The sequence below is a fragment of the Mus musculus genome, chromosome 6, assembly GCF_000001635.26.
Source record: "Mus musculus strain C57BL/6J chromosome 6, GRCm38.p6 C57BL/6J".
In the NCBI taxonomy this organism is placed as follows: domain Eukaryota; kingdom Metazoa; phylum Chordata; class Mammalia; order Rodentia; family Muridae; genus Mus; species Mus musculus.
In genome coordinates, this window is record NC_000072.6 from 39,464,817 (window position 1) to 39,491,546 (window position 26,730).

General features: G+C 48.2%; 1 protein-coding gene and 1 long non-coding RNA gene across 12 annotated transcripts in view; one reads left to right on the top strand and one right to left on the bottom strand.

Annotated features, from left to right (window-relative positions):
* The window catches only part of Dennd2a (DENN/MADD domain containing 2A), a 95,772-nt gene that overhangs the window by 2,443 nt on the left and 66,599 nt on the right, over positions 1–26,730 (bottom strand). For all 10 annotated transcript variants that reach the window (XM_017321484.2, XM_006505840.4, NM_172477.4 and 7 more), the window contains 9 exons: positions 23,951–24,060; positions 23,004–23,073; positions 20,743–20,820; positions 18,197–18,337; positions 15,385–15,533; positions 5,383–5,560; positions 3,957–3,998; positions 768–885; positions 235–474 (listed from right to left, as the gene is read on the bottom strand). In XM_017321484.2, coding sequence (XP_017176973.1) covers positions 235–474; positions 768–885; positions 3,957–3,998; positions 5,383–5,560; positions 15,385–15,533; positions 18,197–18,337; positions 20,743–20,820; positions 23,004–23,073; positions 23,951–24,060 — 1,126 coding nt within the window. The remainder of the gene's footprint in view (positions 1–234; positions 475–767; positions 886–3,956; positions 3,999–5,382; positions 5,561–15,384; positions 15,534–18,196; positions 18,338–20,742; positions 20,821–23,003; positions 23,074–23,950; positions 24,061–26,730) is intronic.
* Positions 5,624–26,730, top strand: part of Gm52860 — a 37,809-nt gene continuing 16,702 nt past the window's right edge. Inside the window, exon 1 of one of the 2 annotated variants that reach the window (XR_003956284.1) lies at positions 5,624–15,558. This is a non-coding gene — a long non-coding RNA (predicted gene, 52860). Of the gene's footprint in view, positions 15,559–24,417; positions 24,553–26,730 lie in introns of those variants that run through there. The other variant, XR_003956285.1, reaches the window with a different exon arrangement.

Genomic DNA, 26,730 nt, shown 5'->3' on the forward strand with positions numbered 1-26,730 from the left:
ATAGCCATGCTGCAAAGGTAAGGCCTTCCCTTTCCAGCTTTAGCTCCCATCAAACCAGCCTTTACCAGCATTCTTAGATTTTAGACTCCCAGAACGCCCAGCTGGGACAATGGACAGAATAGGCTGGGCTGATGCCTCCATCATACTGTTGTGACTTCCCCCTGCTCCTCAGCCACTTAGAGCCTTAGGCACCTCTGCCTCACTGCCCCCATAAGGCCTGTGTGCTGTCCTAACCTTTGGCATCTTGCCTGCGTAGTTCCCGCTCCTGGATGAAGCCACGGAACGTCTGGGTCTCCATGAAGACCTCCAGGAAGCGCCGCAGGCTCTTAGAGGAGACAGCTTTTCTGAAGGCCTCTCGTTGCAGGCTTCTCTCCTCACCCGATGTCAGGAACAGGGGGTAGTGGCCCACAATCTCCACAAAAAAGCGGACAAAGGCTTCGGACACCACCTCACTCAAGGAACTGGATTCAGGGCCTGAGCAAGGGGCACAAAAAAGCCGAGACAGTGAGGGAAGTTGGTAGACTGGCGCCCTGGTCAGGTACTGATCTCAGCTACCCTCCACAGCTACCCGGGACCTTCTAAGAGAAAAGGCACTGAAAGTTTCCTTTTCTCTCTTTTAGATATTTTAGAACCTAAACGGAGGAAGTGGGAAGTCCCTGATTATTGTTGGAATGAAATCCAGGTGACAGGTTGAGCCCCACTCTCTCCTTGTAACCCTACTTTCTCAGTCAGCCATCAGCCAGTTGTTCCCAGGCTCTGGCATTTACCGTGCACACAGTCCAGCGGGCCTCCATCCTGGTCACAGGCCAGGTCATTCCTCTGCTCCAGAATGTGTTCCAGGGCAACCTGAAGCTTCCGGGGCAGAATGGAATCCTCGTCCTCCATCTGAAAGGCAGGAGACGCAGTGGGCGCAGCTACACCCAACAAGGTGTGTGCCGGCCACATCCCTGGGCAGGCAGCTGAGCTCACAGTTTAAACTTTGGATTTTTGAAGCAAGATCTCACAGGCTGGTCTCAAACTCATAGATATCCCCCTGCCTCTGCCTCCTGAGTTCGGGGATCAAAGGTATGCACCACTATGCCTGTTTGTTTGTTTGCTTTCAAGACTGGGTTTCTCTGTGTATCCCTGGCTGTCCTGGAACTTGCTCTGTAGACCAAGGCTAGGTTTGAACTCAGATCTGGTTGCCTCTGCCTCTCAAGTGCTGGGATTAAAGGTGTGTGTTATCACTATTCAGCAGATTTTTTTTTTTTTTTTTTGAGACAGGGATTCTCTGTGCAGTTCTGGCTGTCCTGGAACTCACTTTGTAGACCAGGCTGGCCTCGAACTCAGAAATCCACCTGTCTCTGCCTCCCAAGTGCTGGAATTAAAGACATGTGCCATCACAGCCCGGCTAATCCAGCAGATTTTTTAAAAAAAGATTTATTATATTTATATGAGTACATTGTAGCTGTTTTCACACACACCAGAAAAGGGCATCAGATCCTATTACAGATGGTTGTGAGCCACCATGTGGTTGCTGAGAACCTCAGAAGAGCAGTCAGTGCTCCTAACTGCAGAGCCATCTCTCCAGCCCCCTAAAGTACTCAGTACTTAGTGTGTGTGTACTTCTCTTGTTCTACCATGTGGGTCCTGAGAATTGAACTCAGGCCATCAGAGTCTGTGGCTTTACCCACTGAATCATCTTATCGGCCCTCAGCTCCTAATGTAGTAGAAGAGCTGTGAAGAACCACAGATTTCAGGTTCAAATCTCCACTCTAGCTTTTACAAGTTACAAGAGCCTCCTTGTGTTCATTTGTAAGATGGGCTTGCCTGTCAGTATGAGCTTCATCTTAGAGACTTAAGTCCATGCAGCTCTCTTGTAAAAGTGTTCAGTGGTGGCAACAGCTGCTTCTTGCTACCCTCACACGAAGGGAGGCCAGCACTCATTGAGAGACCTGGCCAGGGACGTGGACAGTGTGAGGCGAAGCTGCATTGGAGCAATGGTAGAGCTGGCGGTGCCAGGCAATATAACCTCTCAGCCGAAAATAAAAGTGTATTAGTTTCTTGGGTATGGAAATACTTTCAGATCAGTACAGAAAGCAGGTCAAAGTGCATGGTGTTGAAGGTCTGTGACACCAGTAATCTAGAGCGGGGAGCTTAATTCCCAGGTCAGGCCAGCCTGGCCTCTAGAGTGAGACCCTGGCTCAAAAGGTGAAGTTAAACAACAAAACAACCACCGCCAGCACCATCACCTCCACCACGAATGTCTGTAAACAACGTTTAAACCATTCCACTTGTTTCCAGTCTCCCAAGACAAGCACCAATGTTTTGGTAGGTTTTCTTATCAGTCTGTTTTTTGGGAGGACAGAAAAAAATAGACTCAAGCTGGGGGATGCTACCCCATGGTAGAGTTTGTTGTCTAGCATGTGCAAGCCAGGGATCTATGTCCAGCACCAAAACAAGCAGAGACAAAGCCAAGCAAAACACCAGACTAAGACAAAAGACAGCAAAATAATAAATAAAACACATCATTTTGTATTTCTACTTCTTTATGATTTTTTTTTTTTCCTAAAGGTCTCTATAACCTAGGCTGGCCCAGTATCACTATCCCAGTGTGGCCCAGCTGGCTTTAAATTCAAGGCAATCCTCCTACCTCCTCCTCCCAAGTAGAAGGACTATTGGGAGGTAACCCCATGCCCAGACGTGCCCTGATTCATTCATTCTTTCTTTCCTCTCCTTTCCTCTCTTTCTTCCTCCTTTTCTTCCCTTCCTTTTTTCTTTTTAGTTTTAAAGATATATATATTGGTTTTTCGAGACAGGGTTTCTCCGTCTAGCCCCGGCTGTCCTGGAACTCACTCTGTAGACCAGGCTGGCCTTGAACTCAGAAATCCGCCTGCCCCTGCCTCCCGAGTGCTGGGACTAAAGGTGTGCGCCACCACGCCTGGCTTATTTATATATTTTATGTATATGAATACACTGTAGCTGTACAGATGGTTGTGAGCCTTCATGTGGTTGTTGGGAGCTGAATTTAGGACCTTTGCTCATTCTGCTCAGGCCCAAAGATTTATTTATTATTATACATAAGTACACTGTAGCTGTCTTCAGATCAGATGCACCAGAAGAGGGCATCAGATCTCATTATGGGTGGTTGTGAGCTACCATGTGGTTGCTAGGAATTGAACTCAGGACCTCTGGAAAAGCAGTCAGTGCTCTTAACCACTGAGCCATCTCTCCAGCCTTTTTTTTTTTTTCTTTTGACTGGGTTTTTCTGTGTAGTCCTAGCTGTCCTGGAACTCACTCTGTAGACCAGGCTGGCCTTGAACTCAGAAATTCGCCTGCCTCTGCCTCCCAAACGCTGAGATCAAAGGTGTGTGTCACCACCACCCGGCTTTTTTTTTTTTTTAAATTGAAAATTACTTTAACTTTATGTGTATGAATGCTTTTGTTGGGAACTGAACCCTGGTCCTCTGCAAGAGCAGCAAGTGCTCTTAACCGCCCAGTTGGCTCTCCTGCTCTCCCTTTCCCCCATTAAAATAATTAAGCTTTATATTTTAAAATCATGTGTAAGAGTATGTCCATGTGTAGGCCTGTGTATGTGAGTGCAGTGCACAGTGACAGGAGAGGTCAGAGCTGTGGAGTCCTTTGAAGCTGGAGTTAGAGGTGGCTGTGAGCGGCCTGACATGGGTACTAAGGAAAAAACTTGAATTCTTCAAGCATTCATACAAGCGGTGTGAAGTCTTCGCTGCTAAGCCATCTCTCAAGCCTGTGGCCTGATAAATAACTGGTTGATGCTTGTACAGGTGAAAAGCCATCTTTGCTAAGGCCTTCCTCTTGTCTGCCCCATCCTTGGTTGGCCTTGGCCTGGGCTGGATCCGTTGTCTAGCCGAGCCAGCAGGATCAGGCCTGCTACAGAGCCTTTCTGGAGCTGGAAGAAGGGAAGGCACAGGAGCAGCAGGCAGAGCTGGGTTTCTACTCACCTGCCTGAGGAACCGATCATTGATGAGATCGACCACGAGAACCTGCAAGGCAGAAGGGGATGAGTGTTGTCACTAGGGCTTCTGGGTTAAAGATGGATGTGTCCTCTTCTTCCTCAGCACTGGAGGTGGAAGTGTGTGTGTGTGTGTCTGTGTGTCTGTGTTTGTACAGGGAATGGGGGAGTGGACCAAGCTAGTACTGAAGGCTAGAACACACAGGGCTTCTCTGTTGTTGGTTTGTTTATGGGTTACAAAAGTTGCTAATCTGCCCCTCTCCACACTGGGAATTTACCCTTTTATCCCTGAGAGAGCCACTGAACCTGCTAGTTCTTCAGAGGGAAGAGGTGTGGGGTCTGGGGAACATTGTCAGGCTGCAGGCTGTGTGCCTTCCTGAGTTACAGTTTGTGGGAGGGAGCACTCTCTCTTCAGTGGGTTGATATATAGGACCAGCAAATGGGCAAATGGCTTACATGTTGCTTCTGAGGGTGGACCCTTATGTAGACCCATAGGTAGGCAAATATGATAAAGGAAGAGGAGGGGTTGGATGGCCTGCCTGCCACAGCTGGAAACAGGCTATGCTGTGCTGAGAGCCACATAAACCCCTTGGCTTCACACAATCAAAGGACCGGCAACCCCAGCCCTGGGATGACCCAGGGCAGATGGGCGACAGAGTAGCATCCTTACCAAGTTCAAGGCCAAACAGCAGAATCTGATTCCTATTTCCTACCCTTGACTCCTGGGGTCCCCTGACACAGGGCAGGTCAGACACTAGTTAAAGGGGATTGCAGACCACATGCAAACTTCCTGCACTTGCTGTTATCACAACAATGTGGTTTATTTCGCAGTGTTTTGTTATGTAGCCCAGGCTGACCTCAAACAAGCGATCCTCCTACCTTGCTTGGTGGGTGCTGGGGTGCAGGAGGGTGACACCCACATCCTTGCTTTAGAGTGTTTGTGTGTGTGTGTGTGTGTGTGTGTGTGTGTGTGTTACACCGCAGCATGCACGTGGAAGTCAAGAACACAACTTTCAAGAGCCAATGTTCTCTCTTCAGCATGCGCCTCTCAGAGGATTGCACTCAGCTCATCAGGCCTGGCACTGAACCATCCTCCCAGTCACGCCCTGTGGTTACTTATTTATTTTAATATTATAGCTAAGCTCTTGCCTACTCTGTCACCAGTTAAGCACATATTCCAACTACTGCTTTCTCTGCCCAGTGTAGGGGGACAGGAAGATGGGGCAGATGGCTATGTCTGATGGCTTCTAAATGGCTGCTTATACAGGCCATGCCATTTAGAGGGGAAATGACTTAGGAGAGACTCTGGGAAGGACCTGCCACAGAGCAAGCCCTGGCATCTTCCCACTCCTGCCCAGCACTCCCCCGCTCCCTGTGTGGCCCTAGGAATCAGGCTGCAGGGCTCCTTGGCTCACCTCTTCCAGTGGCAGCTCCCTGAGCAGAGGCAGCGAGCTGGAGAGCAGCCCGATGAGGAAGGGCGTGGGCGAGCACACTATGTCGATCATGGCGGGCGGTAGCACCGGGATGTAGGTGTGCTGCCAGCTGAAGGGGTAGATGAGCGCCACCATTGCGTGGCAGCATTTGGACAGAGTGCTGCAGGAGGGACAGACAGAGAGAAAAGGCCGGCTCAGCGTGGGTGAGGGCAGGGCTTCAACAGCAGAGGCTAGGGAAGAGCACCGGGATCATCCCAAAGGGGCACTGGTTAGAATAAAGGGTTCTCAAACCAGCACAGTCAACACCTCTACAAAAAAGAAAAAAGCACTCAGCAGCTTCACCAGCCGCCTGAGAAATGCAGGTCAAGCCACACGAGAGTTCCTCGTCCCCCAGTCAGAATGGCAGTCATAGGAAAAACGGTGAACGCGATTACCACACAAGATGATGACCCAAGGTTGGTTTCCAGAAGCCACAGTGTAGGGAGACAACAGGCTCCTGAGAGTTTTCCTCTGACAATCACATGTGCACTGCACATGCACTTTAACACACACACACAAAAACAATACACAAAACAAAAAAACAAACCAGAAAACCAACAACAAATACCAGCTGAGCATAGCGGCACACATCTTTAATCTCAGCACTCAGGAGACAGATGATCTCTGTGGGTTTCAGGACAGTCTGCTTTACCAGTGAGTTTCAAGACAGCCAGGAACACATGACCCTGTTTCAAACAACAAAATGAGCCTCACAGTGGTGCTCACACTTTTAATCTTAACACTTGGGAAGCTGAGGCAGGCAGGTCTCTGTGCATTGGAGGCCAGCCTGGTCTACAGATTGAGTTCTGGAACAGCCAGAGCTACATAGAGAAACCCTATCTCAAACAAAAACAGAACAACAACAAAACAAAACAGAACAAAACCATTACACACCAAAAAACAAAACTCATCAAAAAACAAACAAAACGAGACAATGAGCCCAAATAACAAATGCTGTGAATAACAAATGCTGTAAGTATGTGACAAAGGGACACTGCTTTTACCCTGTTGGTAGACAGGTCCCCTACTGTAGGAGTTGATATGAGCTTCCTCAAAAAGCTAACAATAGCTCCACCCTTCTACTGGCTGTTCCACTCCCATGCATTTACCCAAAGGATTCCAAGCCAACCTTTCATAGAGATGTTTGCACGTTGATGTCTTCTGGGTGCTCTTCAAGAGGACTAAATTGTGGAACTAATCTCAGAGTTCAAAAACAGAAGAATGGACAAGAAAAACGCGGCAAATCTCATTTCATTTTTCTTTTTTGTTTTGTTTTGTTTTGTTTTTCCCCCGAGTCAGGGTTTCTCTGTGTAGCCCTAGCTGTCCTAGAACTCACTATGTAGATCAAATCAAGAGATCCGAATGTCTCTGCTTCCCCAAATGCTGAGATTAAAGATGTGTATTTCTGTGTTTGTGTGTTCTGCCTGCATGTGCGACTATGCATCATGTGTTTCTGGTACCCTCACAGGTCAGAAGTCCGATCCCCTGGAACTGGATTTATGGATAGCTGTTAGCTACATGGGGTTCTGGGAAATGAACCTGAGTCCTATATAAGAGCAAAAATTGTCTTAATCACTGAGCCAACTCTCCAGCCCCTTTAATTTGTGTGTGTGTGTTGTATAGAATGAAGTTGTGTTTTCCAGGAAAATGAATGCAACTGGAGATATGCAATAATATTAAAGAATTAAGCCAATAACAAGACAAATATGTTTTGCTTTTGGTTCCTAGATTTTATATAGACACATAAAATTCTGTGTATATATGTGACATGAAAGTGGAAGTAGCTGGGCGGTGGTGGTGCACACCTTTAATCCCAGCACTCGGGAGGCAGTGGCAGGCGGATTTCTGAGTTCGAGGCCAGGCTGGTCTACAGAGTGAGTTCCAGGACAGCCAGGGCTACACAGAGAAACCCTGTCTGGAAAAAACAAAAGAAAAAAAAAAAAAAGAAAGTGGAAGTAAAGGTGTCTGGGGGATAAAGGGCACTAATGGGTGGGAGATGGGGGAGGGGTGAGAGGGAGGTGAGGGCTGTGGGGAGAGGATACTCAAACAGCATAGACTTATGAGAGAATAAATTTCAAAACAATCAGAGCCTTGAACTGTATCACGTCCCTTGGCCCCAGCATAGTGCATAGAACACATTCCACAGTGCTACAAGAAAGGGCTTCAGGGACTGACTCAGCTCTGGGAAGGACTTTTACATATGAGGCCACAGGTTCCGCCCCTAGCACTGCAGAAATGACTGATGAAAAAGGTCCTTGTATATTAAAGAACCGTCTCAAGTAGTTCAAGATGCCCTTGACCTCTCTGTATAACCAGCCAGGATGACCCCGAGTCTGCCTTCTTAGTGCTGGGATTATAGGTATGTTGTGAACAGCCATATTTATCTGTGTCTAACCCCTATGCCCCATTTATAGATTCTGGGAGTTAGGGAGGTTCAGGGCCTTGTGCATAATAGGCAGGTGCTCTACCAGTCCAGTTACACCCACAGCTCCTTACGCTGTCAAGGGATCTCAAGTTAATAGTTTCCTTTTTTAACCTGCCAGTGCAAAGGACTGAACACAGGGCCTTATCTCTCTCTCTCTCTCTCTCTCTCTTTCTCTCTCTCTCTCTCTCCTCCTCCTCCTCCTCCTCCTCCTCCTCCTCCCTCCCTCCCTTCCTTTCTTAAAGTAAGGGTTTCAGGGATCCTAGGCTGGCTCAGATTTACTGTTGTTGAGGTGGATTTTGTGAGTTCCTGATCCTTGTGGCTCCACCCCTCAGTGCTGGGATCAGTGAACGCTGGGATTGGAGACATGTACTGCCACACCCAGTCTCTTAAACACGTTTGACTCCAGGAATCACAAGATTTAGATCTGGAAGCAATCCTAGAGATAGCCCTCACATTCTTCTTTAGCAGCAGCATCTCATCTTGCAGCTTAATCTGCCCCTAAACCCGAGGTCCTCCTGTGTCAGCTTCCGGAGTTCTGGGATGTCAGGCACGTGGCACCATAACTGGTTTTGGTTTACCTGGTTTTGAATTTTATAGCTAAAGACACTGAGCCCTAAGGAGTTTAAGGTAAACTTGGGAAGCTAGGGATTGTGAGCCCAAGGAGGCAAATGTATGGGGGTCAAGGAGCACCCGAGGGAGCGGGGAGGGATGCTGGAAGAGAGGGAAAGAGGAAGGGGACGGAAGGAGACTCAGAGCTCAGGGAGGACAGCCTGTGTGCTTTCTCAGCCATTGCCGTAGGAAAAGAAACCTACTTGACCTTTTCCCCAAATCAGAAAAAAAGAGCAGCTGACTTTTTCCTGTAAGTCTCATCTCCAGAAGGCTGCTCTCTCTCCTGCTATAGCACTCTATGACACCTTTAAGAACCCTCTGCAGGCGGATTTCTGAGTTCGAGGCCAGCTTGGTCTACAAAGTGAGGTCCAGGACAGCCCGGGCTACACAGAGAAACCCTGTCTCGAAAAAACAAACAAACAAACAAACAAACAAACAAACAAAAAAGAACCCTCTGCTGCCGTCAGGGACTTCAGCAAACCAGGTGGAAGGGAAGTTGAGAATATAGTTGGACCAAGGCTAGGAAAAATCACTGTGAATCCATGTGGATGCTAGGTACACAGGTCTGGTGAAGGAGGATTAGAGAGACACTCCGCCATCAGGATGCTGAGCGCAAGATCCGCTATATTCAAATTTCTCTTTTCCTCACAGTCACAGGGACTGAATGAACCCAGGGCCTCAAGTACGCTACATCCCAGCCCTGTATTCAGTTCTGCAGGGGATAACCGGGGAGGACACAGTTGGGTGACAGTTGGAACACAGTAGGTAGGGGCTGCTACTCACAGCTATTTCTTGAAAGGAGTGTTCAGGATTTTTCTCTGTTTAAAGGTCAGAGCCTTTATCACAGCTGAGGATCAAACACCCCTGATACCTGGTTATCATTAACACCTCGGTAACCAGACAGGAGGGAGGGAGGACAGAGAACCAGCAGGACAACAGGCATGCAGCTGCTGGAGACCTCATTCCTCTTACTCCAGCCCATTCGCTGGCTACCATAAACAATTCTGTTCTGGGCACCAAGGAATGGCAAGGCTGGATTCTGTAATTACACCGGTGGTAGCTGCTTGTTCCCTATAACATAAGTGGCAGAGAAGAAATGAAGGACTCTACGAAGAGCTTTCGATTTTTCCAATTGCTGCAGTAAGCGCTGATGGAATTCTGCACTCATGGGTGGGGCAGAGGGTGGGTGCTGCAGGGAAAGGGGAAATAGAGCCTGAGGGGGACTCTTGGAGGAAGCTGGGGCAGAGCCCAAGTGTCTCGCTGAGCACTGGCTGTTGCAGAAGAGGCATTTGTGAAGGATGGCCAAGGAGAGCTGTCTCACAGCTGGCTCCCATTACTGTGGGGGTGGAGGAACTGCCAAGCTCCCACAGCTGTGACCAATTGTGCAGAAGTGGGGGAGGGAAGAGAATCCCCCAGTAGGAAGGTGGCTGGGCCAGAGAGAGGGCTCAGTGATGGACGCAGGTGAGAGAGGGAGGTCAGGCCTCGAGACGAGACGTTTAGTATTGGGTGGTGGTTTCCTAAGGGCTGAAGCACTGTGCTAGAACATCAGCATGTGCTTGTGAGAGTTAACATCTGGAAATGTTTCGGTTCTGGGTGCTTGGGTTCCTGAATCAGACACCCAGGAGCAGCTCAGATGATGAGCAGGCAGGTATCCCACTGCACGCCATTTCCAAGAACAGGAGTGAAGGGTTAAAACTCAGGTTGTGCTGCTCATGATGAAACCTCCCAAAATTGTATCACCAAGCAAGACTACCATGTTTCTCTGACTGCACCTTTAACTCTCAAGTAACATGTCGCCGAGTTTAAAAGGCACACATGGCCCTTGAAGGGTCTCATTCTGCTATCTTCTGTGTGACTTCAGAAAGAACCTTTCACTACCTTAGGCCCCCCACTCTACCCCTACGGTAGATATGAGCCGGCCTAGACGAGTCCCAGTGTCCCCTCCAGCCTTAGCAGCCACCCACTCTGACTCTGTATAACGACACATCCAGGGGCTAGACATGGGAGCTTTCTCCTGACCCACAAAATGAGTCAAGTCTATCATGGTAAGGCTTGTTAGCACGCCTGGATCGAGGAACAATGGTGACATCGCGCTCGGAGGAACTATGAGATAACCCTGGTGTCCATGAACTACTGAAGGCAGTCCTGAAGCGGAAGGCCTGGCAGAGGCAGCGTGAAAGGGGTGGGCACTGACTTCAAGGAAAGAGCTGGGATGGACGGGTCCCAGCGAGGGACAGTTAGCTATGGGCTTGAGGAAAAGAACATTATATACTGCTTTGTTAGCCTCTAAACCACGCTCCAAAAGCTATCCTCCTGGTGTTCATCTTACAAACCAAGGGAGTTCACTCAGAATGTACCCTCCCACTCTGAGACAGGATCTCATATGTCCTGGGGGCCTCGAATTATGTAATGAGAGCTGACCTTCTCATTCTCCTGCGTTTACCTCCTGAGTACTGGGCTACAGGTGTGGACCCCTGTGCCTGGTTTTATTAGGTACCGGGGATTGGAACTCAGGGGTTAGAGCATACTAGCCCAGCATTCTACCATCCAAGCTACCCCCAGCTAGTGATATTTACTAATTGCTTTTCAGTGCTGGGAACTGAAGCTAGAATTTTAACAGGCTAGGCAAGTACTTCACCATCATCCTTTTTTCCTGGCCCATGACTTTACAATGTACTATCATGCTATCAAAATTCTTTCCATAGAGCTTTTCTTAGACTCTTGTCAACCACTCTGAGAACGTGCTGGACCCGCAAAAGTATAGTATTTTGGGTGCCACACTGTTGAGTGTAGTTGGGTATAGAAGACATACAGGACCTCACTGAAGCTATGGAAACTGAGTAAAAATGAATGGAGAGGGGCTGAGATGGCTCAGTGTTTAAGAGCACCAAATGTTCTTCCAGCGGTCCTGAGTTCAATTCCCAGCCACCACACGGTGGCTCACAACCATCTGTGGTGGGATCCGATGCACTTTTCTGGTGTGTGTCTGAAGATAGCTACAGTGTATGTACTCAAATAAATAAAATAGAGGAATGAACAAAAGAATGAATACATACAGCTACACCAGAACCTATTTGTCTTGTGACTTGTGTGTGAAACCCAAGGTTCAGACACCATTGTCAAGACTTGGTCACCACATCCCACTCATTAGCTGGGACACGGACCTTCAGCTTCTGATTTCTTACACTGGGAAAAAGATAGAATATTAAATATTAAACTCTCTGCCATCAAAAACTTTTATACAAACTTGCTTGTGTGCAGCCATGGTCTACAGTTGCGGAAGGTTTTTAGAGCTGATACCAGTAAATAAGAAACAAAATATTTATCATAAAGAAAATGAAGATGGGTATTTATCTGGGTTGTTATGGAGACAGAGCAGGCCATCATAACAGCATTCTTTGCTTTCCATCTGTCAAGCTCGAGCTTGACAGAACCTTTAGAAACACTCAATGTCCACCCTAAAGATGAAACAGAGCAAACATGTTATTTTAAATGTGATAGGTTTTTGGCTCAACTTCAAACCCTTCTGTAAGTCAGAGTGTCTGCCACTGACTCCCAGTGAGTTTCTCTCCAGTGCTTAGACTCCTCAGCAAAGATAACTAAATGCACTGGGGGTGGGGGTGGGGGGGTGGAAGAGGGCAGGGTGGGGTGGGAGGAAAGTGCTGAGGGCAGCTAAGGTCCACCACAGATGTCACAGGGTCACTCCCTGGGTTTGTCATCTATGGTGTTCTCATGCTCCACTTGGTGGCCTCACTGAGACTGGGGCACGGAAGGAAGAGGGGTAGGGTAGGTAGGTTCTCCCTTCCACCATCAGCTGAAGAGGATCGGGACCCGTGTGTGCTCAGCAGAGGAGCAGCTCAGATGAAGGCAACAGCTGGGACTTACGCTAATGATTTTCTTCTCAGAATCGTCCAGATCAAGAAACATGCAGCCTGTACCCCAGCCCCTTGTTTGTTAAGGCTTGGACAGAGAACCTTCATTTCCCCATGGCTACTACCCAATACATCTATCAGAAACAAATAGATCCTTCCACCAGGCCTACGAATCAGAGAATCTTATGGAACGTGGTGCCAGGAGACTTGGAGGCTCTTAGCCCAGGGAGTCTGATCATCTCAGATCTGAGAGAAACCTACTCATACTACCCACTGGGGCCCCTGTTGGAAGGCCACCAAGAGAAGGTTGGTTCTAGACAAAAATACTTAGCTTCTGTAGCCACAAAGGAAGAGAAAAGAATCTCAAACCTTTTCAAGACAGGCTCTTGCTATGTTGACAAGACCAACCTGAAACTCAAAGCCAGTCTACCTCAGCCGACTCACACTGGAATATAGGCAGCTTGCACCACCAGACTCTCAAAGGGTCTGCGTGGCCTACCTGGCAAAGACTTCCTGCATTCCTGTGGATACAGGGCCCAGAGGCTGTCCTGTCACCCCCATCCCCAGCCCCACCACTGCATGGCAGCTCCTAGCCCCCCCCCCCCCATTATCTCCAGTGTCAGGCAGCTCTCCAGTGCCTGAGGAGGCATAAAACTTTACCACAATCCTGCTGCAAAAGAAACACACACTGGGCAATGGGCTCTGCAGCCTGCTTGCTGAAGCCTCAGAGGGCAATGTAAGTGACTCTTCGATACCATAGGCTGTTCACAGAGGGCACAACTCCAAGAGCAGACTGTCATGGAAGGTGAGGTGAGGAGAAAAAGACCGAAGGCCCTCCGGGAACGAAAGCTGAGGCCCCAGGGGAGCCCACTCGGGTGCAGGGGGATCTGTTCAGAGGGGTTGGCTAGCGTGCAATCTGCCCAGGAGAGAGCAGGTGGGCCGTACCCTTTTCTTGACACTTGGGTAGAAGGTCTCCTCCAGTTTTCTAATATCCTGAGCCCAAGCTGCCCTTTAGACATTACCTCCCTGTCTCTTCCTACCTTTCCTTTCAGTGTTCTCTGACCAGAAAATGCATACATGATGCTTGGTTGGCCTGCTCAGTTTCAGCTGTTCTCATGGTCATGGGCATCTTCTCCACACTGGCCTTCGCTAGTCTAACACCTTCACCCCCGAGGCAGTCCCCGAGGGGATGCGTGACCCCCACTCCTGGCAGGTGCTGGGTTTATTTAGCTGGTCTCCACGTTATGCCAAGGCCTTTCTGAAATCCATCTTTTCCCTCTTCCCTGAATCCAAGGGAATGGGGGCTGTTGGGGAAAGGTGAGTGGGCCTTCCAGAACATGGAGATAGTCACCACAGAGCTGATGAAATCTGATCCTGGTCACTAAAGGGTTATTACTCATCCCTGGCTTCCAGGGCTCTAGCCCCAACATCGGGAGCTCTCTGTGTGAATTCCCCAGTGCCCAGGAGCTTGGAGAGCTGCCCGGCTCTTAGCACCAGCTGCAGGCTGAAGACAGGGCCTGCTTCCCGAGCTAACAGAAATGCACAGGGAACAATGATGGTGACATTTAAAAGTGAACAGAGAGCTCAGACATGAGGTAGGGGCAGCCGGGGAATAGCCAAATGGCAACGGTCCAAAGAGGAGCATCCTAAAGGTGACCAGATGGATGCATTGAGCACAGGGCGGGATTGCTGACCCCTCCCCAGCCCCCTGATGAATTCCACGTTGAAACATGTTGTCCTTTTCATTCTCCTTCCCCTGTTTTGTTCTCTGCAGCAGCTCAGTCATTTCCTCTCCAAACCACAGGCAGCACTGCTCTGCTTGTTAGCTCCTGGTATGTCTCCTTCCCAGATGGCCTCCACTATTTTAGCTGTTGGTGGCCCCCTTCTTGGCCTTTTCTGGAGTGGCAGGTTCACATATTCTCCCATGGTTCTAAAAAGCTCCAGGTCAGTGTTTTAGAATTTTTTTTTTAAAGCCATACGTTTCTTGTGTGAGTGTGCACGTGTGCGTGTGCACGTGTGAGTGTGCACATGTGCGTGCACACACACACAGGAAATCAGAGGACAGCTTGGCGGGAGTTGGTTCTCTCCTTGCACTGGGCAGGTCCTGGGGACTGAACTCAGGTTGTCTACCTTGATGGCAGGCTCCTTTATCTGCTGAGCTCCTCAATGTTTTCATTTGTTTAGTTTTTAGAGAGAAGGTCTTTCTAGGTGGTGCATGGTACCCTGAACTCATAGAGATCTGCCGGCCTCTGCCTCCAGAGTTCTGGAGTTAAAGGGCTGACTGAGATCATGAAAATGCTGGAACCATTCCTTTGCTAGAATCCAGAATCAAGATTTACTCACTCATTATGTATACAGTATTCTGCCTGCCAGAAGAGGGCAGATGGTTGTGAGACACCATGGCTTGCTGGGAATTGAACTCAGGACCTCTGGAAGAACAGCTGGTGCTCTTAGCTTCTGAGCCATCTCTCTAGCCCACCAATGCAAATTCTTATTTCCCTCTGGACATTCTTTGATTTGTGATGTGGCCTTCAGAATCAGAGAATCTCATCTCTTCCTGCCCACCCTCGTTCTCCACTCCAATCAGGGAGCTGCCTCACAGTCCCTGAGGGTGACATGTTCAGTCTCTACTATCCTTGCCTTCGTACAGACAGCTTCTGTAACATGCTCTCAGTCTTAGCACCAAGTCAGCAGGTGAGGAGTGGCCTCTGTTATCTCCCAAACTCACTGCCTCTAACAAGCCCTCCCACCATGGTGTGGTGTAGTCTGCTTACTTCCTGGTCCCCCAACAGAATTAGAACTCTGGAGGGCAGGTCCACGTTCTCATAGGAGAGAGTGCCTAGCCCACAGTGAAACCCATGGAAAGCAGGCCAAACAGCAGAGAGGCATGGGCACCACGCAGTTCTATCTCTCTTTACCTCATGAGTGAGCCTCACAGGCCTCCAGGTCATCCTTGTCTCCCAGAATCCAATCTACACGCTGAGAGTCTAAGACTAAGCATCATTTACAGGTATTGTCAGAAGTGGCAGAGGTTGGTACCTGAGTTTGTCTGCGATGAAGATGACTCTCCTTTCCAGAAGGAGGGAGGCAAAGACACTGACCAAGTGTCGGACACTGAGGGAGGAGAACAGAGACTCAAAGTCCACGTGCTCTAGCCGGGAGTCCAGCGGTCGGCACAGCTCAATCACCTGCCAGGGAACAGAAACTTCTAAGGTGGGCGTACACAGCAGGCCTCCCCGTGGCCTTCGCACAAGTGACCCACTAGCATGGGGAAGGGAAGGGAAAGGAAGGAATATGGGAGTGGGGACGGAGGTGTGTTAGAGAAACAGGCACCTCATGCTTGGTTGAGGAGAGCTTGGACAAGGAAAATGGATGTCAGCGTCCATGGTCCTTGGCCATAGTAGGAGACTCCTCCTGGAAGAGTGTATCTGCATGCCCCTTGGACGGTTTACATGAAAACTGACCTAGTCTTAGAGACTTGGAAGAAATCCTGTCTTCTAAAGGTCTGTTTCTGCTAGAAGGAAATCCCAGGCCTGAGCATGTAGCCTAGGCTGGCTTCAAATTTAGCTTACGGTGGTCTTGAACTATCTGTGTGTGTATGTATGTATGTATGTATGTATGTATGTATGTATGTATGTATCTACCTATCTATCTACCTATCTATAATTGTGTCTGTGATGTGTGTATGAGTGTAGGAACACACGTGCCAAGGCACATACATATATGAAGGTCAGAATTCAACTTTCAGGAGCCTGTTCCCCCTTCTACTATGGGTTCCAGAGATCACTCTGGTCATTGGCTTGACAGGATGGTGTATGGGAGTTTTTTCTGCATGTGTGTGCACCATGAGCATGCAATGCAGCACCCATAGAGGGCATCAGAGCTTCTGGGAGTTTCTCCTGCATGTGTGTGCACCATGAGCATGCAATGCAGCACACATAGAGGCCATCAGAGCTTCTGGGAGTTTCTCCTGCATGTGTGTGCACCATGAGCATGCAATGCAGCACACATAGAGGCCATCAGAGCTTCTGGGAGTTTCTCCTGCATGTGTGTGCACCATGAGCATGCAATGCAGCACCCATAGAGGCCATCAGAGCTTCTGGGAGTTTCTCCTGCATGTGTGTGCACCATGAGCATGCAATGCAGCACCCATAGAGGCCATCAGAGCTTCTGGGAGTTTCTCCTGCATGTGTGTGTACCATGAGCATGCAATGCAGCACCCATAGAGGCCATCAGAGCTTCTGGGAGTTTCTCCTGCATGTGTGTGCACCATGAGCATGCAATGCAGCACCCATAGAGGCTATCAGAGCTTCTGGGAGTTTCTCCTGCATGTGTGTGCAGCATGAGCTTGCAATGCAGCACCCATAGAGGCCATCAGAGCTTCTGGGAGTTTCTCCTGCATGTGTGTGCACCTTGAGCATGCAATGCAACACCCATAGAGGCCATCGGTGCTTCTGGGAGTTTCTCCTGCATGTGTGTGCACCTTGAGCATGCAATGCAGCACCCATAGAGGCCATCAGTGCTTCTGGGAGTTTCTCCTGCATGTGTGTGCACCATGAGCATGCAATGCAGCACACATAGAGGCCATCAGAGCTTCTGGGAGTTTCTCCTGCATGTGTGTGCACCTTGAGCATGCAATGCAGCACCCATAGAGGCCATCAGTGCTTCTGGGAGTTTCTCCTGCATGTGTGTGCACCATGAGCATGCAATGCAGCACACATAGAGGCCATCAGAGCTTCTGGGAGTTTCTCCTGCATGTGTGTGCACCTTGAGCATGCAATGCAGCACCCATAGAGGCCATCAGAGCTCCTAGAACTGGAGCTACAGATGGCCGTGAGTCACCATGTGGGTGCTGGGAATCAAACCTGGGTCCTATGGAAGAATAACCAACACTCTTAACCACCGAACCATCTCTCCAGCCCCATGGCCTTGAACTCTTGATCCTCCTACCGCCATCTTCCAGAGAATGAGGTTATAGGTGTGCACTACTGTGTCTAGCAGTTCCAGTCACTACGGTGTGTTTTCCTAGCTTTTAAGCTTGCTATGTTTTATCATCTTTTCCCTTACTGTCTGATGGGATCCTGGATTTATTACAAGTCGCATGTGTGAGTTTCTAAGTTTCTCTGTAAAGAGCTTCAGCACAGTGTCGTGAGTAGAGACTCGCTTTTCCTCAACCATGGCACCCACTAAGAACTCTCCCTACACCAGGGCTCCCTCATTCCTAACCTTCAGCTACAATTCCATGGTCAGCTAACTACACCCGGATGGGGTGGTTTTGGGTTCCCAACAACTGCTCAGCACTGGACAACTGGGTTGATCTGGTATGCTCCGGATGCACCCTCATCTCTTCTGTGTCTAGAAGCAACTGGTTGCCAACAGAGATCCAAGGCCGGAAGAGACCAGTGCTCTGATGTTTTCTGGGATCGATGGTGTGAAAAGAGAGAGGAAAACATATGTTGTCATCAGGTCCCAGGTCCTCACAGGTCAAGGACAGGCTTTGAAGCCTAGGGTAGATATCAAGTACACCCAAGACAGTCTTCACTGAAAAAGTTAGAAAGTGATGCAGGCCCAAGATGTGAATAGATCTAAATAACACTGATGACTGACTGAGCTTTGAAAGAAGCCAATGAGGCACAGTGCATGTCTGCGGACAAACCTCATGCTGTCCAGCATGGCTCTTGCTGGCTGCTTCCAGGGGCCGAGCCTGGGCTGGACAGACTGGACTGAGGGTGGGTGAAGACTGACCACTGAACTGGATGCCCTGCTGAAAGACACAGCCTCTCCAGCCATGGGGACGCGGCTGGCTGGACCACCTGCTCTCCTGGCAGAGGAAATGAATCCAACAGCTTACCTCAGTCCCCGAGCCTGGCAGGAAGTTCTTGACAATGATGGTTTTGCCCAGGGCTGGGAAAGGGGCTTCCATGACGCTCCTCATGAGGGGCTGCACGAGGGCAGGGGAGATTCCTCTCCTCTTTTCCACCTCATCCAAGATCTACGGGAATAAGAAAAGCACCTCAGCTCTGCCGAAGTCAGCGTGCTCAGTTCTGGTGCAGTGGACCTGCCAGAGTGACTCCAGGATTGGGGGGATGGAGTGTGGGAGCTCAAGGGGGCCACAGCTGATGGCTTCGTAGGGGCGTAAAGTCGTTTCCCTTTTCTCTCTTTTTTAAAAAAAGATTTATTTATTTAATGTATATGGGTACACTGTAGCTGTACAGATGGTTGTGAGCCTTCCTATGGTTGTTGGGAATTGAATTTTTAGGACCTCTGCTCACTCTGGTCAACCCCACTCGCTCAGGTCAACTCTGCTTGCTCAGTCCCTGCTTGCTCTGGCCCAAAGATTTATTTATTATTATACATAAGTACACTGTAGCTATCTTCAGACGTACCAGCTGGGATTTGAACTCAGGACCTTCTGAAGAGCAGTCAGTGCTCATAACTGCTGAACCATTTCGCCAGCCCAAGTTGGTTTTCTTTAAAGATGTGGCTGGCCCCTGTATGTTGACCTCAGTCCAGTGGATGGCTCCATACTCGTGAGCGTAGATATAGATGGCACACACGGAATATACAGCTACTAACAGACAAGGGGGCTGGTCAAGAGCACTGAGTGCTCTTTTGGAAGATTTGAGTTTGATTCTCAGCACCCACGTGGTGGCTCACAACTATCCTTAACACCAGCTCCAAGGAATCTGACACCCTCTTCTGGCCTCCACAGGTACTGCATGACAAACCCCACATACATAAAATAAGTAAATCCTAAAAACAACAAAAGCCAGCACAGTGGCACATGTCTTTAATCAAAGCACTTGGGAGGCAAAGGCAGGCAAAACTCTGTGACTTCCAGGCTAGCCTGGGCTACATAGGGAGTTCCAGGTCAGCTAGGGCTACATAGTGAGACCTGATCATAAACAAATAAGCAAACAACAATAAAGGTTTCATGAAGGTGGGGGTGGGGTGGGTCTCAGGAGGAGTTAGGGGGAGGGAGAGGGGTGAATATGATTAAAAATAAACCCAAAGTGAAAACAAACAAAAACCATGTACATGTATGGAATTCTCAAAGAATTAATAAAAATATGTAACAGCCTCCCCAAAGGATTAGGGGGAGCCCTGAAGTTCTTTTTTCTTTTTTTTTTGAGACAGGGTTTTTCTGTGTAGCCCTGGCTGTCCTGGAACTCACTTTGTAGACAAGGCTGGCCTCGAACTCAGAAATCCGTCTGTCTCTGCCTCCCAAGTGCTGGGATTAAAGGTGTGCACCACCACGCCCGGCAAGCCCTGGGTCTTCAGGGGCTTCTGGGTCCTTTTACCACGTGCTTTGTACTTCATACTACTCCTTAATAGGGAAGCCACAGTTTCTTCTTGCTGCTTTGACTTGTGATTTACTGACTAATCCACGTACATTTTTTTTTTTTTTTTTTTTATTCCTCGGCTATGTGCATTAATAGGGACTGAGCTACAACTCTGACCCCTTTGTTCCTTTCTCTGGGTCTGTCTCTTCTTCAGGATACCGGTTCTTCTAGGAGCCACTCTGGACACACCCTTCACTAACTCTTATTCCTTAAACTAGTGATGAGAGACACAGATAAGAAGTGAAGAGATGGGGGAGGAGGGTATGGGGGACTTTTGGGATAGCACTTGAAATGTAAATGAAGAAAATACCTATAAAAAATTGGAAAAAGAAAAAAAAATAAAAGAAGAAGGGAAGAGATGGGGCTGGAGAGATGGCTCAGCAGTTAAGAGCACTGACTGCTCTTTCAAAGGTCCTGAGTTCAAATCCCAGCAACCACATGATGGCTCACAACCATCTGTAATGGGATCTGATGCCCTCTTCTGGTGTGTCTGAAGACAGCTACAGTGTACTTATGTATAATAATAAATAAATCTCTAGGCCAGAGATAGCAGGGTCGACTGGAGTGAGCAGAGGTCCTGAATTCAAATTCCCAGCAGCCACATGATGGCTCACAACCATCTGTACAGCTACAGTGTACTCATGTATATAAAATAAATAAATACATCTTTAAAAAAAAGGAGAAGTGAGGAGAGAGCAAAGAAATGGGGAGTAAAATACTAAGATTGAAAGCAACAGATGGAGCTGGAGAGATGGCTCAGAAGTTAAGAGCCCTGGCCGCTCTTCCAGAGGTTCTGAGTTCAATTCCCAGCAACCACATGGCGGCTCATAACTCTCTATAAGGAGGTCTGGTGCCCTCTTCTGGCCTGCATGCATACAGAGCATACATAATAAATAAATAGATAGATAGATAGATAAATAAATAAATAAGCAGCAGGAGGTGGGTTGCAGCTGTGGATGGGTGCTGCTGCAGATGGGGTGCTCCTGCAGATGGGTGCTGCTTCCTGGGTCTCTTAGGGCTTGCCCTGTCTTCCACTCTCTGGGCAAGTGCTCACCTTTGAAAAGAGGCTGAAGCATCCCAGGCGGCTCACAATGCAATAAACCTCAGGAAGCCGCTTCCCTTTGCCCCCAGGCTGTTTGGGAAAGAAACAGAAGGATATCATGAGTGTTAGGTCTGGGAAGGTGGAACCCCATGCCCTGGAGCTATCCTGTGTCAGTTGTGGAACACTCAGTAAGGCAGGCACTTGCTATCACCCCATTTTACCATTCAGAAGTCTGTTAGATCATTGTATTCATTTTTGCTTTAAAAATGCTTATGCCAGCCGGGCAGTGGTGGCGCACGCCTGTAATCCCAGCACTCGGGAGGCAGAGGCAGGTGGATTTCTGAGTTCGAGGCCAGCCTGGTCTACAGAGTGTGTTCCAGGACAGCTTATGCCATTTATTTATTTACGAACTTACTTATATTTGTGTGGGTGTGTATATGTATATCACAGCACATATGTGGCGGTCAGAGGACAACTTGCAGGTCAGTTCTCTCTTTCCAAGAGTAAGTCAGACACCCTGGAGCTGGAGTTATGAATGCCCGTGAGCCTTCAGGTACATTCTGGGTACCAAATCTAGGCTCTTTGCAAAAGTCACAAGTGCTCTAAGCCCCTAAGCCATATATCCAGCCCCTGTGGGTCCTGAGACTCAAACTCAGGTCATCAGCCTTGGCATCAAGGACCTATACCTCTTTTTGTTTGTTTGTTTGTTTGTTTTTTTCGAGACAGGGTTTCTCTGTATAGTCTTGGCTGTCCTGGAACTCACTTTGTAGACCAGGCTGGCCTCGAACTCAGAAATCTGCCTGCCTCTTGCTTGGATTAAAGGCATGCGCCACCACGCCCGGTTTAGTTTCTTTTCTTTTTTCTTTGTGGTTTGGGTCAAGGGTTTAAATGCATGGGTGCTGAATGTGGTCGGAGGACCATAAGGTCAGGAGGCCTGTTTACCTGCTTCGCTGTAGCCCCTCCTACCAGTTGTTTGAGAGGGAATGTCCTAATATCATAATCAGTGCCCTAAATGAGAACTTATTTCTGAAGACCCTTCTGGGAAATCACTTTAAACTCATTTTCAAGGGAAATGGACCAGTCGATCCCAACACTTTAAAGCAATCATAATAACATGGATATCCCTCCACTTACTCTCTTTGGTTGTTAGCCTTGCTTTTTATCCATCAAGTCAAAAAATATTAAACATTTAAAGTGTCACACAGTAGCCTCCTCCTTCCCTTCCCTCCTCCCTGCAATGGCTGGAGATAGACACCAGGGCCACCGATGACCTATATACACCTCTATCTTTCAAACACATTTCTATGCTTGGCATCCTTAGAGGTCAGAAGAGCAAGTTGGATACTCTGGAACTGTAGGTGTGGATGGTTGTGAACCACCAGGTGCATTCTGGAATCCAAACCCAGGGGTTTTGTTTTTGTTTTTTGTTTTCAAAACAAGAAGTGCTTTAAACCCCTGTGCCAGCTCTCTCTGCCCCTCCCCACCAGGTTTTTAAAAATGGATATTTTTACATTATTTGAATCTTCTCACCAACTATTCTCAATGTTCTCATTCAGGGTCTGTTGAATGATGTTTGATCACAGAGGAAATTTAGCTTAAGCAAAGAAAGATCTTTAATTTTGGAAAAAAAATCAATGAAGTGTTTTCTTTTTATTTTGGTTTTTCAAGACAGGTTTATCTGTGTAACAGCCTTGAAGGTCCTGGAACTCATCCTGTAGATCAGGCTGGCCTTAAATTCAAAGATTCGCCTGTCTCTCTGCCTTCTGAGTACTGGGATTAAAGGTGTGTGCCACAATACCTGGCAGTGAAGTGTTTTTTAATGATGGAAATAATCACTTCTACCTAAGGAAACCCAGTGAGTTTCCAAATTTCCAAATCGATTTCTGTGCGCATGTGTGTGTGTGTGTCTTTCTGTCTGTGTGTGTCTGTGTGTGTGTCTCTCTGTGTGTCTGTGTGTCTGTGTGTCTGTGTGTGTCTGTGTGTGCACGTGTGTGTCTGTATGTGTGTGCGTGCGTGTATGTGTGTCCGTGTGTGTGTGTCTGTGTGTCTGTGTGATATGAGACAGGTTAGCCCTGAACTCAGGAGCTTCTTGCCCATCGTCTTTACTTCTTTGGTACTAGGATTGCAGGTGCATATTCCCAGGGCTAGCCTTATCTGTGGTCTTAACTCCCTGGTCACCCTACCCCCACCTGCTCCTTCCCCAGCACCACAGGTGACATCTGAGGAACTGGCTCTCTGGGAAGCTCTGGCTGAGCGAAAGGCAGCGTACTAACCAGCAGTCTTCGGCAGTAACCGAACCTTCTGCTCCCGTCTTCTCCAGTTAAGACAAACGAGAATGTTTCACTGTGGTTGTGGAAACAAAAACAGGTTACAAAATGTGACAAACCCCAAAGGGACACCCCCTACTGGAGTGATGACGTGGAAGTAAGCAATGGGGAACGGCAGGAGAGGCCGCTCAGGCTCCTTGCTCAGACTGCCCATCTCTTTTTGAGACTTGGGTCACCCAAGTAAATGTCAAGGAGGCGGATTGGAAATGTCCAGGGAGGAAATGACTGCCCCACAATTCTGTCACCTGAGGTATCCTAGGGCTTAGACACAGCTATTATTCACTACTGTGACTACAGAGAGGGGCAAGGATGGCTGCTTGTCTCCATTCGTGGAAGGTGAGGATGTGACTCAGGAGGGAACAGCTGAGGAGAGAACAGGTCTGGGCCTTTCTCAGGACCTTTCTGCAGTGTGGTTCTCTCACAGGAATGTTCACACACAGCCACCCTGAGGCTTGCCTTTCAGACTGCAGGCCAGCAGCGAGTCTCAGTACTCAGCATATGAGCCTAATGAGTTGGGCGACTGCTGACGGCTAACACTGGCTCTAAAGCAGAAATGTGAACAGATCCCAATCCTAGCAGCAGCTAGAGAAGCCACTGGAAGGCTTCCCGAGCCCTGTGTGGGTGAGGACGGATGACGGCTGCTTTCCTAACTTCTCCCAGGTTAGGATTGTATCCGGGAGGTCTGAAACACACACAGCTCCAGACTGTGTGGAGGCTTCACAAACGCCCACTTAGAAGGGCACCTTTTGTCTCAGGGAAGTTTTAAAAACCCACAGGGGAAATCTCTAGGCTGGTACCCATCAGGATTGCTTAACTCCTGAGTTACAACCTCTGTACCTCTGACATCCAACTCTCAAACCCTGGATGTGGATGGGGCTGTTGGAACCGCTTACCTGGTAAACTCCTGGACAGGAGCCCAGTCCTTAGCATCGGGGAAGCAGAACTGGGGGATAGCCTTCAGCTGGTCCTCAGCCTCTCTCATGAACTTGAATGACTTTTCTAACTGCAGAGAGAAAGATGGGAGAGGGTCACAGACTAAACCCCAATAAGGGACAAAGAGGTAAAGTCTCTGTGTTCCCTTCTCTGGCTATGACTACAATTCAGCCACTTTTGGGGAAGGGTTTGAAGCCTATCTGTGGGCTGTTTTCCCGGAGACAATCCAACTGTAGTTTGAGAGGGCAATCAGGAGACAGGCAATCACGTGCTGCAGAGCGACGTTCTGATTAATATTCTGGAATACAGGCTTCTAGGCAGTGAAGAAGTCACCGTGGCCGTCCCTTCCAAAGGGTGCTTGTGGATCTGGGAGGTGTGCTGGCCACAGCTCTTCTGACCGCCAAGTGTGGTAATAATCAGTGACTATGAACAGCAAGATCACAATGCACCTTGAAACCAACTGGTCCCCCGGCGTCACTGAACGTGGAGCTGGAAGGGAGCTTAGACGTCAGGAGGCCTACACTCTCATTTCAGAAGGAAGGAAACATGCCCTGTGATGATGGTAATGATTTGTCCTGGTCACACAGTGAGTTTAGAGTGTGGAGGGAAGGTGGCCGCGACGGCTGGTGGCTCTGCCTCCAGCACTCAGCACAGAATCCCAGGCAGTATAGAATGGGAAGGATGAGGATCAACTGAAGTCTAATTTAGAAATTATAGTTAATGTCATGAAGACTGGGCATGGTCATGCATCCATCAATAGGAATCCGTTTTCATTTTATAGGTTTTTTTTGTTTTGTTTTGTTTTTATTCTTATTTATTTACTTTTATGTATATGTGTGTGCACCTGGATGTGTTTATGTGCACTACATTTGTGAAGGTGTTCTTGGAGGTCAGAGGGCATTGGATCCTACGGAGCTGTTGTGAACCACCTGATATGGGGGCTGGGAACTGGATGAAGTACCCCTCACAGAGTAGTAGTAAGTGCTCTTAACCAAGCCATCTCTCCAGACCCCTGTTTTGCTTTTTTTGAGCCGGGGTCTCAGTATGTAGTTCAGGCTGGTTTTAAACTCACAAAGATTCTCCTGCCTCAGTCTCAAGTGCTAGGATTACAGATGTGAGCAACCACACGTGGCTTAATGAAATATTATTACTGTGACAATGTGGACTCCCAACCTTGAATAAAGGGTCTATTGGAATGTGGGATAAAACTCATTTTTTAAAAGTGTATAAAAAAGTCTGGGTATGGTGATGCACCACTTTAATCTCATCACTGGAGGGGCAGGGGCAGGAAGATCTCTGAGTTTGAGGCCAGCCTGGTCTACACGGCAAGTCCCAGGTAATCAGGATGAAACAGAGATCCTGTCTCACCATGCACACATGGACCCAGGCAAACAAGCACTATCCAAAAAACCCCCGAACAACAAAATCATCAAAAATAATCTAAATAAAAAGGTCCAAGTCTGGGCTATAGAGAAGACTCTGTCTTGGGGCTAGAGAGATGGTGCAGCTGTTAAGAGCAGTCTGGTCTTCCTGAGTTCCATTTCTACCAACAACATGGTGGCTCACAACCATCTATACTGGGATCTGATGCCCTCTTCTGGCACGTAGGCACACATGCAGACAGAGCACTCATATACATTAACAAATAAAATCTTAGAGAGAGAGAGACAGAGAGACAGAGAGACAGAGAGACAGACACAGAGAGAGAGAGACACACACACACACACACACACAGACAGACAGACACACACAGAGAGAGACACACACACACACACAGAGAGAGAGAGAGAGAGAGAGAGAGAGAGAAAGAATGAATCTTAAAACAAAACAAAAAGAGCTGGAGGCTTGGCCCAGTGGTTAAGAGCACTGACTGCTCTTCCGGAGGTCCTGAGTTCAATTCCCAGCAACCATATGGTGGCTCACAACCATGTAATGGGATCTGATGCCCTCTTCTCATGTGTCTGAAGACAGCTACAGTGTACTCATATACTTAAACTAATAAATCTTAAACAAAAACAAAACAAGGAGGCCCAGAATGATCCAGAATGAAAAAAATAAAACAGATTTACATAAGAAATATCAGGAGCCAGATACACTTCCAACAGTGAAAGACTAGTTAAACAAAGGAGGGCTCCCTACATACATACATACAAAGGAGGGCCTTCTACATTAGAGAACTTCAAAAACATATGCTTCAGAATTTGAACTAAATGTGTTTTAAAATAATATGCTCACAAGCATATCTGTGCATGGACCATGCTATGAAAACCATAGCTATGACTGCAGAATAACAATAGAGGAAACACAGTATGAAGAAGGACTAGAAGCAGAAACAACAGTGTGCTAGCCGTGGGTGACTCTTGCAGATTGTGGGTGACTGTTTTCTTTGTCTTCTTGAATTAGCTCTGTTTTCAATAGTGACTTATATCCCCTAAAAGGTTTTTTTTTAGTGGGAGTCTGAGTCTAAAGGCTCCAGGCAGCAAATGGCAAGCATTTAGCAGCTCTAATGACTAAGTAATTAATTCATGACTTAATGCCTTTGTTCTGGTACCCCAATTAAGTGTTACCATGTGTACAGCAATGTGCCGAGCCCTGAGGGCAATGCAGAATGACAAGCTGGTCCTCACGCCTTGGCGCCTACTGGGGCTCTCAACTGGGCTATAAGTATGAGCCTGTCTCACATGGATCCACTGGGCAACACCCCAGAACCCAGACAGCCATGCACTAGGGGTTTCAGGAG